The sequence below is a fragment of the Anabrus simplex genome, chromosome 5, assembly GCF_040414725.1.
Source record: "Anabrus simplex isolate iqAnaSimp1 chromosome 5, ASM4041472v1, whole genome shotgun sequence".
NCBI classification, from domain to species: Eukaryota; Metazoa; Arthropoda; class Insecta; order Orthoptera; family Tettigoniidae; genus Anabrus; species Anabrus simplex.
The window spans coordinates 182,139,087-182,155,273 of NC_090269.1; the positions used below are offsets into that span (position 1 = coordinate 182,139,087).

At 39.0% G+C, this 16,187-nt stretch overlaps 1 protein-coding gene across 3 annotated transcripts in view; it reads right to left on the reverse strand.

The window, feature by feature from the left end:
* LOC136873888 (116 kDa U5 small nuclear ribonucleoprotein component) overlaps positions 1-16,187 on the reverse strand; it is a 398,344-nt gene that overhangs the window by 271,321 nt on the left and 110,836 nt on the right. For all 3 annotated transcript variants that reach the window (XM_068227586.1, XM_067147207.2, XM_067147208.2), the window contains one exon: positions 10,512-10,636. In XM_068227586.1, the coding sequence (XP_068083687.1) occupies positions 10,512-10,636 (125 nt within the window). The remainder of the gene's footprint in view (positions 1-10,511; positions 10,637-16,187) is intronic.

Below are 16,187 nucleotides of genomic sequence, written 5' to 3' on the forward strand. Positions count from 1 at the left end.
ATTGCTTCCTTTTCCGCCTTCCAGAGCTCCTCGTCTATGTTCCTTGAGTGTCTTACTTGTGTTTCTGGGTGTTCTGTATGGTTTTCCGTATTCAGTTGGAAAGAGGTTTGAACTGGCATATGCTTTCTGATTGGGTTGGAGCCAACCCTTTGTTCCACTTCTTCTATCCCTTCGTTGCTGATAAAGACCAGGTCATCCGTGCTCTTCCCGTTATGCGCAATGTATGTATACTCCAATTCCGAGTTGACTAGTCTCAGGCCGTAGTCTGTCAGGAAATCAATTACGCTGTCCGTCTTCGTGTATCTTTTGTCGATTCGGCAGTTGAAGTCACCGGTTACCATTAAAGGTTTGTTGTCATTGAATGCTTCGATGGCTTCACCAAGGCTGTCTATTATATTTTCGGCACATGCGCTTGGGTTGAAGTAGGCTACTATTATATTGATGAGTTTAGTTGATATCGCCATTGTGGTCTGTGTTTTTAGGACCGTCCTCGTTGGTTGTAGGAAGCAGCTTACACCTCCCTCGGGTCGCCCTCTCCTTCCCTGCCTTGCTAAAATGTGCGCACTGTAGAACTGGTCCAATTCTGCTTCTTCAGTGGTGAAGATCTCTGTGAGTGTCACGATGTCGTATGTGTCCCATCTGGTGCTTGTGTCTACGGATAGTAGTGATTTCAGGCCTTCAGCATTCCAAAGCATGGCTTTCAGTGTAGTCTTTGTGTTCGTGTTGTCAGTTCCCGCCGTGGAGTCTGCGTGGTCTGCAGACGGTGTGCTGGCGTGGTACCTGCTAATGGGGTTATTTGGTTTCCTAGTGGAACTTGTAGGGGTGAAAAGTCACCCCTTTGGGCCAAAAGTTTGGGTTGTCTATCGTTTCCTTTTTGGTGAATGGGACTGCGATTCTGAAAGCTTTGTTCTGTCCTCTTGAACTTAAGGGTGTGATTTCTCGTATGTCCTCTTCACCACCTTCTATCAGATGACTTCCTATGTCTTCTTCGGTAGTACTGTTGTCAAGTCTCCCTATGTAGAACCATGCCATTTGTTCGGCAGCTCTCAGGTTACTGGTCTCCTTGCCTGTTCCTTTCCCTAGTTGTCGGCGTTCAAATCCAGTACGTGTGTCGTGAGTATTAGTTGCTCCCCTTAACGTTGTAACGGCCTGATCGGTATCATCATGACGATGGTTGTGAGAGCTGGGTTGCTGGTGTGTTGCGCTGTGTGTTCGGGTTTGGGTCACCTCTGAATACAAAGGTTGATGGTCCTCTGTGTTTTGGATAGTTTCAACTGTTTAGTTGTTAGTACTGAGTTTCATCTGATCTGTCAGAATTTCTGATTGTTTTACTTGTACTTCTAGCATGAGAGCTAGTTTATTTAATAGGGTTTCGCTGAGTGAGTCAATAGTAGTCTTTAGTTCGGTCACCTGATTCCTTATTTCTGAGCATGTTTCCTTGTTTTCTAAGATAGCGAGTCTTGTTTCGTCTTCTTCGGGTGGTGCTGTTTTTATGCCGTATGTAACAAGTTGGTGCCTACATTTTGGGCAGAAGCAAAGAAAGTTGTTCTTCTCGGATTTCAGCACATAACAAGCTGACACAGAAATACCCATGCATTCCACGTGGTATCGTGTCTTGCAGTTCCCATCGCATGTGATTATCTTGTCTTCTTCCCTCAGTTGTGAGTTGCATTCCGCACATGTGTTGTTATCGGTCTTATTTGGCATAGCGAATTCTCGTATGTTTCTCAGCGTTTGTTGTTGAATGTCTTTCCGCAGAGCTCGTAGTAGTGGTTAGCTTTTCCCTTGTGAGTATTCCAACACCAGTTCACTCTTTCTGCATCTATACTTTGTCTTTCCGGTATGAGTAGAACATTCCTCCACCCTCGATGCAAGCATGTGGTCTCTTCCTCGTGTGATTCACTACATGCATCTACGGTTTCTCTTTCCTGTGTGCATTAAAATCTTGCACCATCCTCGAAACACTTATGAGTTCTTTCCCCCGAGTGATTCACTTAGAATTTTTCTTCAGGTGGGCGATCTGTTTGTTTCTCCTCCGAGTGTTTCACTAATGTTTTCTCTTCAGGTGGGTGATCTGTTTCTCGTCTAACTTAACCTCACTAATTTCACCTCGGCCGTCTCCAGATTTTGATCTTGTATTTAACTTCATACACTGTTATTTACTATTAATTGATTGTTTATATTTGCAATATGCTCCTTACATGTTCCCTTGTACTTTGCCTTACCTCGTTTAAGATATTTTGACCGTCTATAGTTCTCGTTAATTGCTGAGCGGCAAGCCACACACGTTTGAATATAGGAATAATGTCCTCTTGCCATTTATGTTAAATATATGTCTGTTTTTAAAATTTATTTTCCTGTTTGTTTTGCTGTGCCATGTGTTTCCAACTGGACAGTGTTGTTGGCTTCCCTGTGCAAGTGTTTTATTCACTGGATTACTGTACTTTTATTGCAACGTTGATTCATGTTTTTTTCCGTTCCTGGTGAGGGGTCATGTTTACCTGTGTATGTTGATGTCTCTTCTGAGTTATTAAAGTATTTGAATAAATGCACCTTCATTTCAGAAATAGTTTCTTCCATGGCATTTGACAGTTTTAAACTGCGAATCAAGGTGCTGCATGCGTTAATGGGTCTTAGAATATTTTGTGATGCAGCAATGGTTAGGATTTCTGAATTTCAAGTTGGTGGCTGTTAATTCAAAGTCAAGGAATTCGAAGTCAGATTTTTGCATCCCAACGACTTTGAATTAACGAGGTTTTACTGTATTAATAAAATACAAATACGAAGTACGCAACTGTACACTAAAACTTAAGTAAAATGAGTAACTGCAAGAATACAAAAAAAATACAATTTCACTTGAACTTAGCAACTCTGAAGCACACTGTACACATCAAAGTGAGTGAAAGTGCAGAAAGCTACCCCTGCACATTCTGCAACACGCATTCTATTGTGACGGGGAGAAATGTAAATTTAAATTACTCTGTAAAATACTACAATGGGCATACTGTGGCGTAATAAACTCGTTCGTTGACTTTCAACGTCCGCGATTAGGCCTATACATCGCTAGCCGCTAAATTTGGCCGAACCCGGCGAGCGAGATGTGCGTGTAGCGGTAGCCGGTTATATCTGACGCCGAGTAAAAGTAACACTTTTATAGACAGCAAGAATAATTTCCCGATGGATTGTCGTATTGTAGAGACACATGGAATAGGAATTGCCGGCAAATTTTCAACGCGTTCTCTTCGGTATTATGATGCCAATTTTAAGTTAATGGTCCTTAAACCCATAGAAATAAATAATTGTGCAGCCGCAAAAAAAAAAACACCATGACGAAAGTCAATGTTCGGCGTCTAAAAATAGTCTAAAAATGCATAGGCCTACTGTACAACAAGGCATTCATATGAATTTACAAAGTACTTTTTGAGCCTGATTAAAATTTTTTGAAGGAAAAAGTGGGGTTCATCTTGGATTCGGAGAAATACGGTACTATATTTTTTTTCGGAATGAAATTAAACATACACTTCCACGTAGTATCGGATTTTGAAAAATAACAAACAAGTAAGCCGTAGTGTGGATATCATTTGCGGAAATGCAAGTTTTGAACAAACTGATTGCTGTTTCACACCGATTTTTATGTGCATGGGAGTTTTTCAGACTTTTATACAAAAATCGGATATAACGATAATCCGCTATAGCGAGTAAATTTTTCGCCGTTATGAATTATTGCTATAACGAACTTCTACTGTATTTAAAAAAAATGTAAAGACAATTTTGAACAAAAAGTTTGAATTTTGGTAATGGGTCAGACATTGTTCTTCAAATTACGAATTATCCCAATTTAAATAACATGCAAAACTGTTCCTCATGCTTCTGGGAATGACAGGTTCTTCGAATTACATGGGATTTCTAATTAACCGATTTTGAATTGTCAAGGTTCTTGGTTTTTTTTTTTTTTTTTTTTTTTTTTTTTCCCCAATTCTCCACAATTCTATCTACACGTGGTGCCCCTGTTAAGCTGAGCAACCCAGCGGAAGGTTGGGTATCAACCCCAGCGGGAATCTGGGTCAGCAAGCCGACAGGATGTGGAGGACAGTGGAAGGCAACGGGAAACCACCACTGGCGGTATCTCCCAAGACGTTCATGAGATGGACCTCTTTGTAAAAGATTCCGGAGGTAAAGATTCCCCTCATTTGGATCTCCGGGAGGGGTGTACAACGAGGTTTTTAAAATATTGAAGGAAGGAGAAGAAGAATTATTGCGGATAGGGACATGGAATGTTCTAACCCTTTTACAGGAAGGAAAATTAGAAAACGCTAAATATGAGATGAAGAGAAATAATTTGGATGTACTTGGAATGTGTGAAGTGAGATGACGTGGATGTGGAGAACTAGAAAGCGGTGACTTCCGAATGTACTATTCGGGTAAAGATAAAAATGGATTGTATGGAGTTGGAATACTGATTGGAAAATGACTGAAGAACAAAGTTATGAAGGTTGAATATATCAATGGGAGGATTATGATAAGATTCAAAGGGAAAGGAAAAAACTTAGTGATCATTCAAGTTCATATGCCGACCTGAAATCATTCTGATGAAGAGGTAGAAGAGTGTGATGAGAAGATAGATCAACTCATTGAGAAAGAGGAAAAGAATGCATGTATTGTTGTAATGGGTGATTGGAATGCGGTTGTTGGTGTAGGATCAGATGGTAAGACCATTGGTAAATTTGGATTGGGAGACAGAAATGAGAGGGGAGAAAGGTTGATTGAATTCTGTAATGAAAATTGTATGGTGGTTGGAAACACTTTGTTTGACAACCACAAAAGGAGAAAGTATACTTGGATATCTCGATTAGATGACAAGAAATATCAAATTTATTATATAATGATACAACAGCGGTACAGAAACTGCCTAAAGAATGCTAAATGTTACCCAGGAGCAGACATTTATTCTGACCATATATTAGTTGTAGCAGAGGTACTGATTAAATTGAAAATAGTATGGAAAGGAAAGAAGAGAGAAGAAATTAATATTGAGAAACTGAAAGACAAAGACAAGTGTAGAGAACTAGAGGATGAGTACTGTAACAATAATAAGTTAGGAAATGAAACAGAAAATGTAGAAAGGAGATGGGAAAATTTTAAAAATGGGATAAAAGAAGCAGCTAAGAAAACGCTTGGAGTCAAGGAGAGGAAAAGAACAAAGAAGGAATGGATAACATCAGAAATGATAAGTAAAATGGAGGAACGCAGGAAATGGAAGACAGTAAATACAGAAGAAGGAAAGCGTAACTACAGGAAGTTAAATAATGAATTAAGAAGAGAAAAAGAAAAAACAAAGAAGAAATGGTTGACAGAAAAGTGTGATGAGATAGAGCAACTGGAGAAAGAAGGGAAATATGACTTGATGTACAAAGAAGCAAAGAAAAGAGAAGAAACAACAGCAATAAGGAAATAGAGGCTACAGATGGCACAATGATATAAGAACCCCAAGAAATAATGAAAAGATGTGAAGAATACATAAAATGGCTATATGATCAGGACAATCGACCAAATGAAGAACAACTTGAATTAGAGAAGGAAGATTCGGTTAAAGGGGATGATAAAGGGGAAACCATACTGAGGTCGAAGCATCACTGAACGAGATGAAAAATAGAAAAGCCATGGGAATATATGAGATTCCTGTTGAACTGTTAAAAGCGTTAAATAACGAAGGAAGAAAGGAGTTGATTGGATTATGTAATCAAATATACATGACAGGAAAATGGCCAAAGGACTTCAATGAAATCATCTTAATCCCATGGAAAAGAAAAAACAGCAAAAAATGTGAAGAACATAGGACACTGAGTCTAATTTCACATGCAGCCAAAGTCCTATTGTGGACGCTCAACAGAAGGATACATGGAAAGCTGAATAACTTTATAGGTGAAGAACAGTTTGGTTTCAGGAGAGGAGTTGGAACAAGAGATGCCATTGCACTTCTGAGGGTGATAGGAGAGAGGTACATACAGAAAAACAGGAAGGTTTATGCTGTATTTATTGACCTTGAGAAGGCTTTTGACTGTGTCAGATGGGACAAATTGATGACAATCCTGAAGAAACATGGAGTTGATTGGAGGGATAGAAGGCTAATAAAGAATTTGTATTTAAACCAGAGAGCAAGAGTGAGAATAGGAGATAAGTTAAGTGATGAAATTGAATTAGGAAGATGTGTTAGACAGAGCTGCTCTTTATCACCGACACTGTTCAACATCTATCTCGAAGAAATAATCAATGAAAGTTTTAATGGAAAAAGTGGAGTTGGTGCTGGAGGTAGGAGAGTAGAATGTATAAGATTTGCAGATGATATGGTTGTGATGGGAGAAAACGAATGTGAAATGATAAAAATGCTAGATAAACTCAACATGAAACTAGAAGAATATGGAATGAGAATTAATATGATAATTGGAGGAAAAGGTAGAAGCTGTCACATTAGTATAGGGGGAGAAGAAATAGAGCAAGTCAGTAACTTCAAGTATGTGGGAATTATGATCAGAGATGATATGTATTGCACGACAGAAATTAAGAAAAGAATTGCCATAACAAAAGAAGATTTTAAGAAAAATTCAAAATTACTTTGTGGACCACTAAACAATGATTTGAGGAAAAGACTTGCTAAGTGTTACATTTGGAGCATAGCGCTGGCGCAGAGACTTGAACATTGAGAAAGAAAGATGAGAGAAGATTGGAGGCACTAGAGATGTGGGTATGGAGGAGAATAAAACGAATGAAATGGGAAGACCGGGTAAGGAATGAGGAAGTATTACGAAGAGCTGGAGAAGAACGAAGTATGTTACAAACCATTAGAAGGAGAAAAATGAACTGGATTGGACATTGTTTGAGGAGGGACTGTTTACTGAAAGAAGGAATAGAAGGAATGGTGAAAGGTAAACGAGGAAGACGAAGGAAAAAATATCAAATGTTGGACAATATCCAGGGAAATAAATATTCGGATATGAAAAACTTGGCTCAAGACAGGCAACAGTGGAAGAGGTTCATCCCATGACAAGACCTGCCATAAGGCAGAATACCTAGATGATGATGATGAGTTGCTTTACGTCACACCAATACAGATAGGTCTAATAAGATAGAGTCTGAGGGATGTTCCACCACTCAACACATTGTAAAAAATATATTAAATTATAAGAAGACTGGTTTCGACTCCCTTGGAGTCATCATCAGTTCTTGATGAAAATCAAAACAAGGGGAATTGATAACAATCATTATAACGAAACACCATGTACCTATAGGTGATTGCATGGAAACACATCAATGGGTTGCTAGCCCAGTTCTGGCTCTAACCGTCGGTTCCAAGTTCCGCTTGCCAAGTGTACGTTGCATTAGGTAATGTCTAGCAACCCACTGATGTGTTTCCATGCAATCACCTACAGGTATATGGTGTTTCGTTATGACGATTATTATCAGATTCCCCTTGTTTTGATTTTCACCAAGAGCTGGTGATGACTCCAAGGGAGTCGAAACCGGTCTTCTTATAATTTAATATATTTTTTACAATGTGCTGGATGGTGGAACATCCCTCAAACGCTATCTTATCAGTTAAACGTCAACATGGAAATGAAGATCATAATCTACGACAGATAGGTCTTATGATATAAATGTTGATTACCGTAGGGAATCTGAAATATTTGTTCCGAATGAGTAAATTTATAATACCATATACAGTAAATGGTCCGTTATTGGACATTATAAATTTTCCAGCTAACTCATTCCTGTTTGCCAGCGTTTCGCCCCCGTGTGCTAGGCTGGGCTCATCAGTTGGTACCTAGCACACCTACCAAGACGCTGGCAAGACGCTGGCTAGTGCATACCGTGGAGGCCACTGCGTAGGCTAATTGTAGCCACCAGCACTGCTAATGCACTATGAGAGACTTTGTCTCCTTATCAAAAATTGATGCCCGCTTGGCCATCAGATGATATAGATGTTGATTCCCATAGGGAATCTGAAATATTTGTTCCGAATGAGTATGGGAATCAACATCTATATCATCTGATGGCCAAGCCGGCATCAATTTTTGATAAGGAGACAAAGTCTCTCATAGTGCATTAGCAGTGCCGGTGGCTACAATTAGCCTACGCAGTGGCCTCCACGGTATGCACTAGCCAGCATCTTGGTAGGTGTGCTAGGTACCAACTGATGAGCCCAGCCTACCACACGGGGGCGAAACGCTGGCAAACAGAAATGAGTTACCTGGAAAATTTATAATGTCCAATAACGGACCATTTATACTGGTATTATAAATTTACTAATTCGGAACAAATATTTCAGATTCCCTATGGGAATCAACATCTATATCATCTGATGGCCAAACAGGCATCAATTTTTGATAAGGAGACAAAGTCTCTCATAGTGCATTAGCAGTGCCGGTGGCTACAATTAGCCTACGCAGTGGCCTCCACGGTATGCATTAGCCAGTGTCTTGGTAGGTGTGCTAGGTACCAACTGATGAGCCCAGCCTAGCACACGGGGGCGAAACGCTGGCAAACAGGAATGAGTTAGCTGGAAAATTTATAATGTCCAACAACGGACCATTTTATATTGGTAAGATAGATCTTATGGCGATGATGGGATAGGAAAGGCCTAGGAATGGGAAGGAATTGGCCGTGGTCTTAATTAAGGTACAGCCTCAGCATTTGCCTGGTGTAATAATGGGGAAAACATGGAAAACCATTTTCGGGGCTGCCGACAGTGGGGTTCAAACCCACTATCTCCCGGATGCGAGCTCACAGCTGCACGCTCCTAACCGCACGGCCAACTCGCCCGGTTTGTCAAGGTTCTACTGTCATCAGCAATCATCAGTAATACTATATTGCGAGATTGTATTCCTATGAACAATATTAATGCAAAATGGATATACAGTAAAACTTTGTTAATTCAAAGTCATTGGGACTCAAAAATCGGACTTCGAATTACGTGATTTCGAATTAACCGCCAATTCGTAATTCAGAAGTACCAACCCTTGCCGTGTTACAAAATATTCTAAGGCCCGTTACTACATGCAGTTAACCTTGATTCACAGTTTATACCTTTCAAATGTCAAGGAAAAAGAACTATTTCCAAAATGTATCCAAGAAGGTGCATTAACAGTATTCAAATAATGCACTTGGATATCTCGCTGGTAAACATAACCTCACGCAACGAAAGAAAGAAAAAAGAAGCACGATTCAAAGACGAGGAGAAATCTATGCTGGCTCCCATGTGCAAGTGCTTTATTAATTGGATTACTATACTGTATGCATTTTAGATGCCTTGTATTTACACAGAAAGTACCCGATGCCCTTAAAATCGAACTTTCCTATGACTATCCTTGTACAATTTCCCGCCATGGCACTTCTCTCGTACTACAGAAATGTAAACACTTGCCGCGTCACAACGTATTCTAAGACCCATTAATACATGCAATCACCTCGATTCACAGTTTAAATCTTTCAAATGCCATAGAAAAAAACTATTTCCGAAATGTATCCAACAAGGTGCATTTACAATGTTCAAATAATGCACTTGGATAAATCACTGACAAACATAACCTCACGCAACGAAAGAAAAAAAATCGCACAATTCAAATACGAGGATAAATTATGCTGGTTCCCCTGTGCAAATGCATTATTTTTTGGATTTCTGTACTGTTTGCATTTTTAGATGCATTGTACTGGCATGGAAAGTGCCCGACATTGTAGCTTATCGAACTTTCCTATGACGAGGGGATAAAGTATCTCGCTTCCATGTGCATTGCAAGGCACTACTATGACCCCCATCCCTCACCCCTCTACGATTTCCCGGCTGACAATTTCTCCTTTAAAACCATAAGACCGTTTAGGCTCGCATTAAAATAAAGCAATGCAGTTTCACCGGCAATGACAATATTGTTCGGTGTCTACGAATTTATTATATGAGCTACGTTTTTTCGCCAACTGTCGGCATCGCCAGTGTTCGCGGATTCTGTTTTCCCGCACACTGTCTGTTGCGTGATATTACGGCGTTCCTTAAAAGGTTGAATACAAAAGAATTCCGATTTCATTCAACTTAGCGATCATGAAGCGCACTGTAGACCCACCGAAGTGAGTGTAAGTGTGGAAAGCTACCCCTCCACGTTCCAGAACGCGCATTCTATTATAATGCAGAGCGGATATATTTCGAGTTGAAATTACTCTTAACATACTATTGTTTTAAAATGTAAAGGCAGTTTCGAATTATAAGTCTGAATTTCAATAATGGGGCCGACATTGCAATTCGAATTGCGAATTATCCGTATTTCGAATTAAACAATTGAAATAACATGCAAAACTGTATCTCATGTTTCCGGGAACGAGAGCTGCCTCGAATTAGGCGGGATTTTGAATTAACCGATTTCGAATTATCGAGGTTCTACTGTATTTATCTTTAGATTACAGAGCAATGGTCCAGAGAAAATATCCAAAGGAGATAAAGAAGATGATGACAGAGAGTCAAAATTTACCTGAACAGCATGCTTCAAGAGCCTCTCTGTGTTGAGCATCACTCCTTCAGCTGCATCCACAAAAAGTACTACTCCATCACACAGTCTCTGGGCAGCAGTCACCTCATCTGAGAAGTTGACATGTCCTGCACAAGACAACAAAACACTTCATAAAGGACTATGTTACACTACAAATGAACCTTGCAGAGGATTTTCAGCAGTTTTGATTTATAAGATATGACCAAAGAAAATTGAAGCCTGAGCAGAATTCAAGCTATAAAACATAAATTGTCAAATTTACTATTTAGTACTGTAAATATAACTTTTTTGAGCAATATGACAAAAATATTTATTTACTACTAGTACATAAGCCTATGGTTGACAGTCAAAATTACTAAGTAATTGGAAATTCTAAATGAACTATTAATATATCTTATGAATAAAAGTTACACTATCCAAGTTTTATATGGCGTTCGAATGGAGTCAAAACAAGTATAATAGCATTTCCTTAGAAAAAATATTTAATGCAGTTGTAGCTCGGAGTTTTATTCCGACTTCCATGGACCTGCGTACTATCAAGAAAACTACATACAACTGTCCAAAACGTATCACCTTCAACAGCGTCATATTCCCTCACTCCATCTAAGCACTGTGAAGAGGTTTGGAATTTAATTGAAGCTCTTTAGGCACATGTTCTTGTCATTAGAAATTATATAACAGCACCTCCCCTATCCTGCCGGCCAACATACCAATGGAAAAATTCTTTTCAAGGAACAGGACTTAAACCGGTTAACCATGGTGTCATATCATACAGGCTTAGACTTCAAGAGTTAACGAAAATAGTCACCAGGTCTTGTGCTCTGTCTTGTGCTTACTGATACAGATAAACACAGAATGAAAGAAAAAGATTCATTCATTTCACTGAAAGGTGCTTGCTGCTTGTTGTTTTAAGGGGGCTAACATCGAAGGTCGTCGACCCTCACTGAAAGGTAGTATTATTCACTGAACAGTTGAATTTTGATAGTCATCATTATATTGTTCTTGTAACACATAACCGGTACCAGTTTAAAAGTCGTAGGCAACAGAAGCCAGGATGTACGCAGTTCGACATCATGCCGATAGATATAGCTGTGTAGATACGCCATCATGGCGAATATGCAACAATGACTTCACTGATAGAAAAAAAATTTTCTTCAAGAAAACACAAAAGTCATAGTTGTGAGAGGTTAATTGTATTTTTCTTGTAAAGAAGACAAAGAAATCTATACCTGGTAACAATTTTAGCTGTTGAAACCTCATCGTTTTTTCAATATTGCTGTGAATGACAGACAGAATTAAGGATTTTATATATAGAAGAATATTATTATCTATGTAATGCCGTGCATTCAGAATTAGCGCCTAAATGAACTCCTCTATTGGTAAAACAGTGAAAATGAAACTACACCAACTTGGAACTTTAATCAGATGTCACCACTAAAATACTGAGTAATTTTATTATTGTGAAGTTTCCTAAACTGACAGAATTTCTCCTAGTTTTGTTTGCTATACATCAAGAAGTTTGGACATTTCTCCACAGATGACACTACCAAAAAACTATGATCATGCACCCTGGTGCAAAGTAAAAGAACTTATAATTTAAAGAAGTTTTGTATTTCTAGGTTTTTGTAACTGATTGATGTTCATTTATTTTTGGGTTGGCAATATTTCCTTTTCCTTTCCGCCAGTTTTGAATCTGGCCAATGTCAAATTTCTGTAATTAATTTTCAACCTATCACAGGCTTCTTGTTCGATTTTGAGTGTTACTTTTGAACTCAACCAATAAAATTGAGAGGGTGTGGCTAGTTTAGTCTTGAATGATCTCGAACCTTCCCTGAGGGATTATAAACTGCGGCTTTTCACGTTTCTTGGCCAATTGATCGTCATCTTTCTGAGTGTGTTTGTTAAGCAGGAGGCGGGCAGCCTCCTTCGTCGGCAGCTAGAACATCTACAAGGTAATGGCCACCTAACTTTATTCTTTCTTGCTACCTCCGCAGTTTAATCCAAGGGAAAGGTCTGAATCTTTAAATATGTAACCTACTTTTCTAAAATGTAAATCATCTTTCGGCTAATGTAAAAAAGTTCATAAACCCTTTCATTGTAAATCGGGGATAGAGAAGGAATTACCCTCTTGAGCTCCCCTTCATCTTGGTTTGAGGTGACTATGTTTTATAACTGTTTTTCATTCTGTAATGTGGTAAAGTTAATTTCTATACGAGTCACCTCAGTAGCTTGGGAATAGCCCCTGTTTCATCGGCCTAGAGCCCCTTAGGTTTTTAAGTGTTCATTATCTTGGAGCGCAGTGTGCCTCCATTCACCTTGTGTTTGGGCCAGTTATCTAACCTGTTCTTTTTCCATGAAGGCCCAGTAGGTTGGGTATTAAATACCCCTGTAAACGTAAGTTCCATTTGTAAATGGTGGTTTGAGAGACCAGAGATTGATCTAATGTTGCCTAGAGTAGGCAGTAAGGAATCGAGAGCATGTTTGCTCGTTTTCAAAGTTTTGTAAGATTAACGAGTGCCTCTAGAAGGCTAGAAATTGTGTTTTGGGAGCAAATGCTCTGTGAATTAGGGGATTTCTGCCCTTGAATAAGTTTTTGCTCTTTGATGAATTTGAGCTGGGAGCTCAGGAGTAGTAAAGCAAGGTGCTTGAAGCCCAAAATCTGTAAAGTTCTCTAATCTTGTATTTTCCTAGACTTGTTTCAAGATTGTCATTGTACCTGATGTTTCATTGTTATCAAAAATTGTTAAGTTTGAAGTTCTACAGAAAATATAACCTTTGTTAATGTTTTAAATTAATCCTTGATATCGTAGTTAGACCCATTCAAGCCCACACCTTCTTTAACCTCTTTCTGCTCCACGGGTAACCCCATAACAATTTATCACACAATACTTAGTGCCGGGAGTGTTCTAGAATACATTCGGTTCACCTGGTGCACATCTTTCTATTTGATGCGCATGAGCAATCTGCAATCTGAGTGTGGGATGATGATCATAATAACAAGGTACGGAGACTGTGAAAACCGGTGTCAACACATAGGCTACTCCTGCCAAATAACACCTGGGGATTTGCTGAAGGATTAACGTCCTCATCCAATGGATGTGTCATATGCCTTCACTCCATATGAACACTGGTGAGGTTTGGAACTGAATGCACAACAGGACTTAACCAGCTAACTAAGGTGTCAGAAGATGCAGATTTGACAACTTAATGATAATGGCTACTATGCTTCTATTTACAGAGGTTTTTGGATGTTACAAACTGAAAATGAACAATTAATTTCATGTCACAGAGTGGCAAATTATTTGATGTTGTTGTTTGAGTCATCAGTCCACAGACTGGTTTGATGCAGCCCTCCATGCCACCCTATCCTGTGCTAACCTTTTCATCTCTACAAATGCTCTAATCTGCTTGTCATATTCATACCGTGGTCTACCTGCAACGTTCTTACCCCCTACATTTCGCTTACAAAACCAACTTAACAAGTCCTCGGTGTCTTAAGATGTGTCCTATCATTACATCTCTTCTTCTCGTCAAATTTAGCCAAATCAATCTCCTCTCACCAATTTGATTCAGTGCCTCGTCGTTCGTGATTTGATCTATCCATCTCACCTTCAGCATTAACACCTCATTTCAAGAGCTTCTATTCTCTTCCTTTCTGAACAAGTTATCATCCATGTTTCACTTCCATACAATGACACGCTCCAGAAGGAAGTCTTAAAAAACATCTTTCTAATTGCTATATCAATGTTCCAAGTGAGTGAACTTTTCTTAAGAAAGGACTTCCTTCCTTGCACTAGTCTGCATTTTATGTTCTCCTTACCTCTCCCATCGTTTGTTATTTTACTACCCAAGTAAAAATATTCACCTACTTCCTTTAAGACTTCATTGCCTAATTGAATATTACCTGCATCACCCGACTTAGTTTGACTGCACTCCATTACTTTTGTTTTGGACTTACCCAAAACTCTGTCCACACCATTCAGCAATTTCTCCCGATCCTCTGCACTCTCAAATAAAATAATAAAATCATCGACAAATCTCAAGGTTTTGATTTCCTCTCGTTGGATTGTGATTCCCGTTCCAAATTCCTCTTTTCTTTCCTTTACTGCCTGTTCTACATAAACAATGAAAAGGAGGGAGGAGACACTGCAGCCATGCCTCACTCCTGCCTGCATTGCTGCTTCTTTTTCAAAGCCCTCGATTCTTATCACCGCAGACTGATTTTTATATATACTGCATAGCGAATAGAAAGAGGAAGTGAGAGCACTTCGACTCACTTCCCATTAAAGCAATGGAGAAACTAGTGGCTACAGTGAGGAGATTTGCCACTGCAGCACAACAATCGCTTTGGGTGAGCATATCGCATTGTTTATACTGCGTCCACGCGGTTTTACTTGTAGCAGGAGTGATTTTTTTTTTTAGTGTAATAACTATAATTTGGAATATAGTGAGTGTGATAATGCCGCCGTGCTTTGTGCTGGGGTGTCAATCTGCTTACAGGTCAGGTGAAGGTAAACATTTCTTGTCTCCACCTGAAAATGAGGAGCATTTCTCTCAGTGGGCTAGAGTAATCCCAAGAAAAGACATGCAGCTTACGCATAAGTTTAGGATTTGTATCATTTTTTGAAAGATCTTATTATAAAGGTAGACTCATTATTATTAATGGTGAAAAAGTTGAAATTCCGAGAATAAGGTGGAGCTTAAAGCCAGGAGCTGTCCCTCACATTTTTCCTAACTTACCGTCCTATTTAAGCAAGTCCCTGAAAATTCTATAAACCCCATTAAAACGAGAGTTACTCAAAGAACATGTTGGCAATGACAATATTAACAGTAGTAGCTTAGAATGTAATGAACTAAATTTTCCCTCGACATCTGAAATACTTAATAGTGACGATAGTGTAAAAATAAAAGAACCTGGTCTCAGTTTGCCCTGTAAAGCCGCCCCAGGTGAGTCTCGTTCAATTATAGCCCAACCTCTTTTTCTGCATAGTTTACGACTCTTATAAATATCGCCTTTCTTTTATACTACAGGTCCTGCATTGAACTGCAAACATCTTAAGGACCTTGGTTCAAAACTTGATCTCCACCTCTCACGTTACGTTACAACATTAAAACATTAGACAACAGGCAACAGCACAGCCGTGATGTAACACTGACTTCAAAGCTCTCAGAGTAACATCTTATGCAAATTGAATATTGTACTTCTGGTCAAAAAGCGACAAAATCTTCACTCAATGAAAATATTCTTTACACTTCTAGTCAAAAAGTGATATCATTTGATGAAAATAGTGACTTAAAAGTCAAACCTTTGACTACCAAGTTCAACTCGAACTTAAAGCAAAGTTTTAAAGTGTTATATGTATTCTTAAAAACTATGATTGTTGAGTTCTTAACTCGCGTGTGTATAATCAGATAGCTATTTTAATTTACCTTCCATGTGTTGTTTCGATAATGACTGTCAAGTTCTGAACTTGTGTTTGAAAATCTATTCAATATCTCATTTTATTCCACAGCATTGAAACTAGTCCCAAGTAAATATGTTGTAACTTAACCATTTTAACATTCATTTGTATTGAAAAGGTGGACCTTTTAAGTTACCTCTCTTACGTTGTCACAAGGGAGTTAGCACAACTTGTGATTGCAATTGCAGGTGATCTG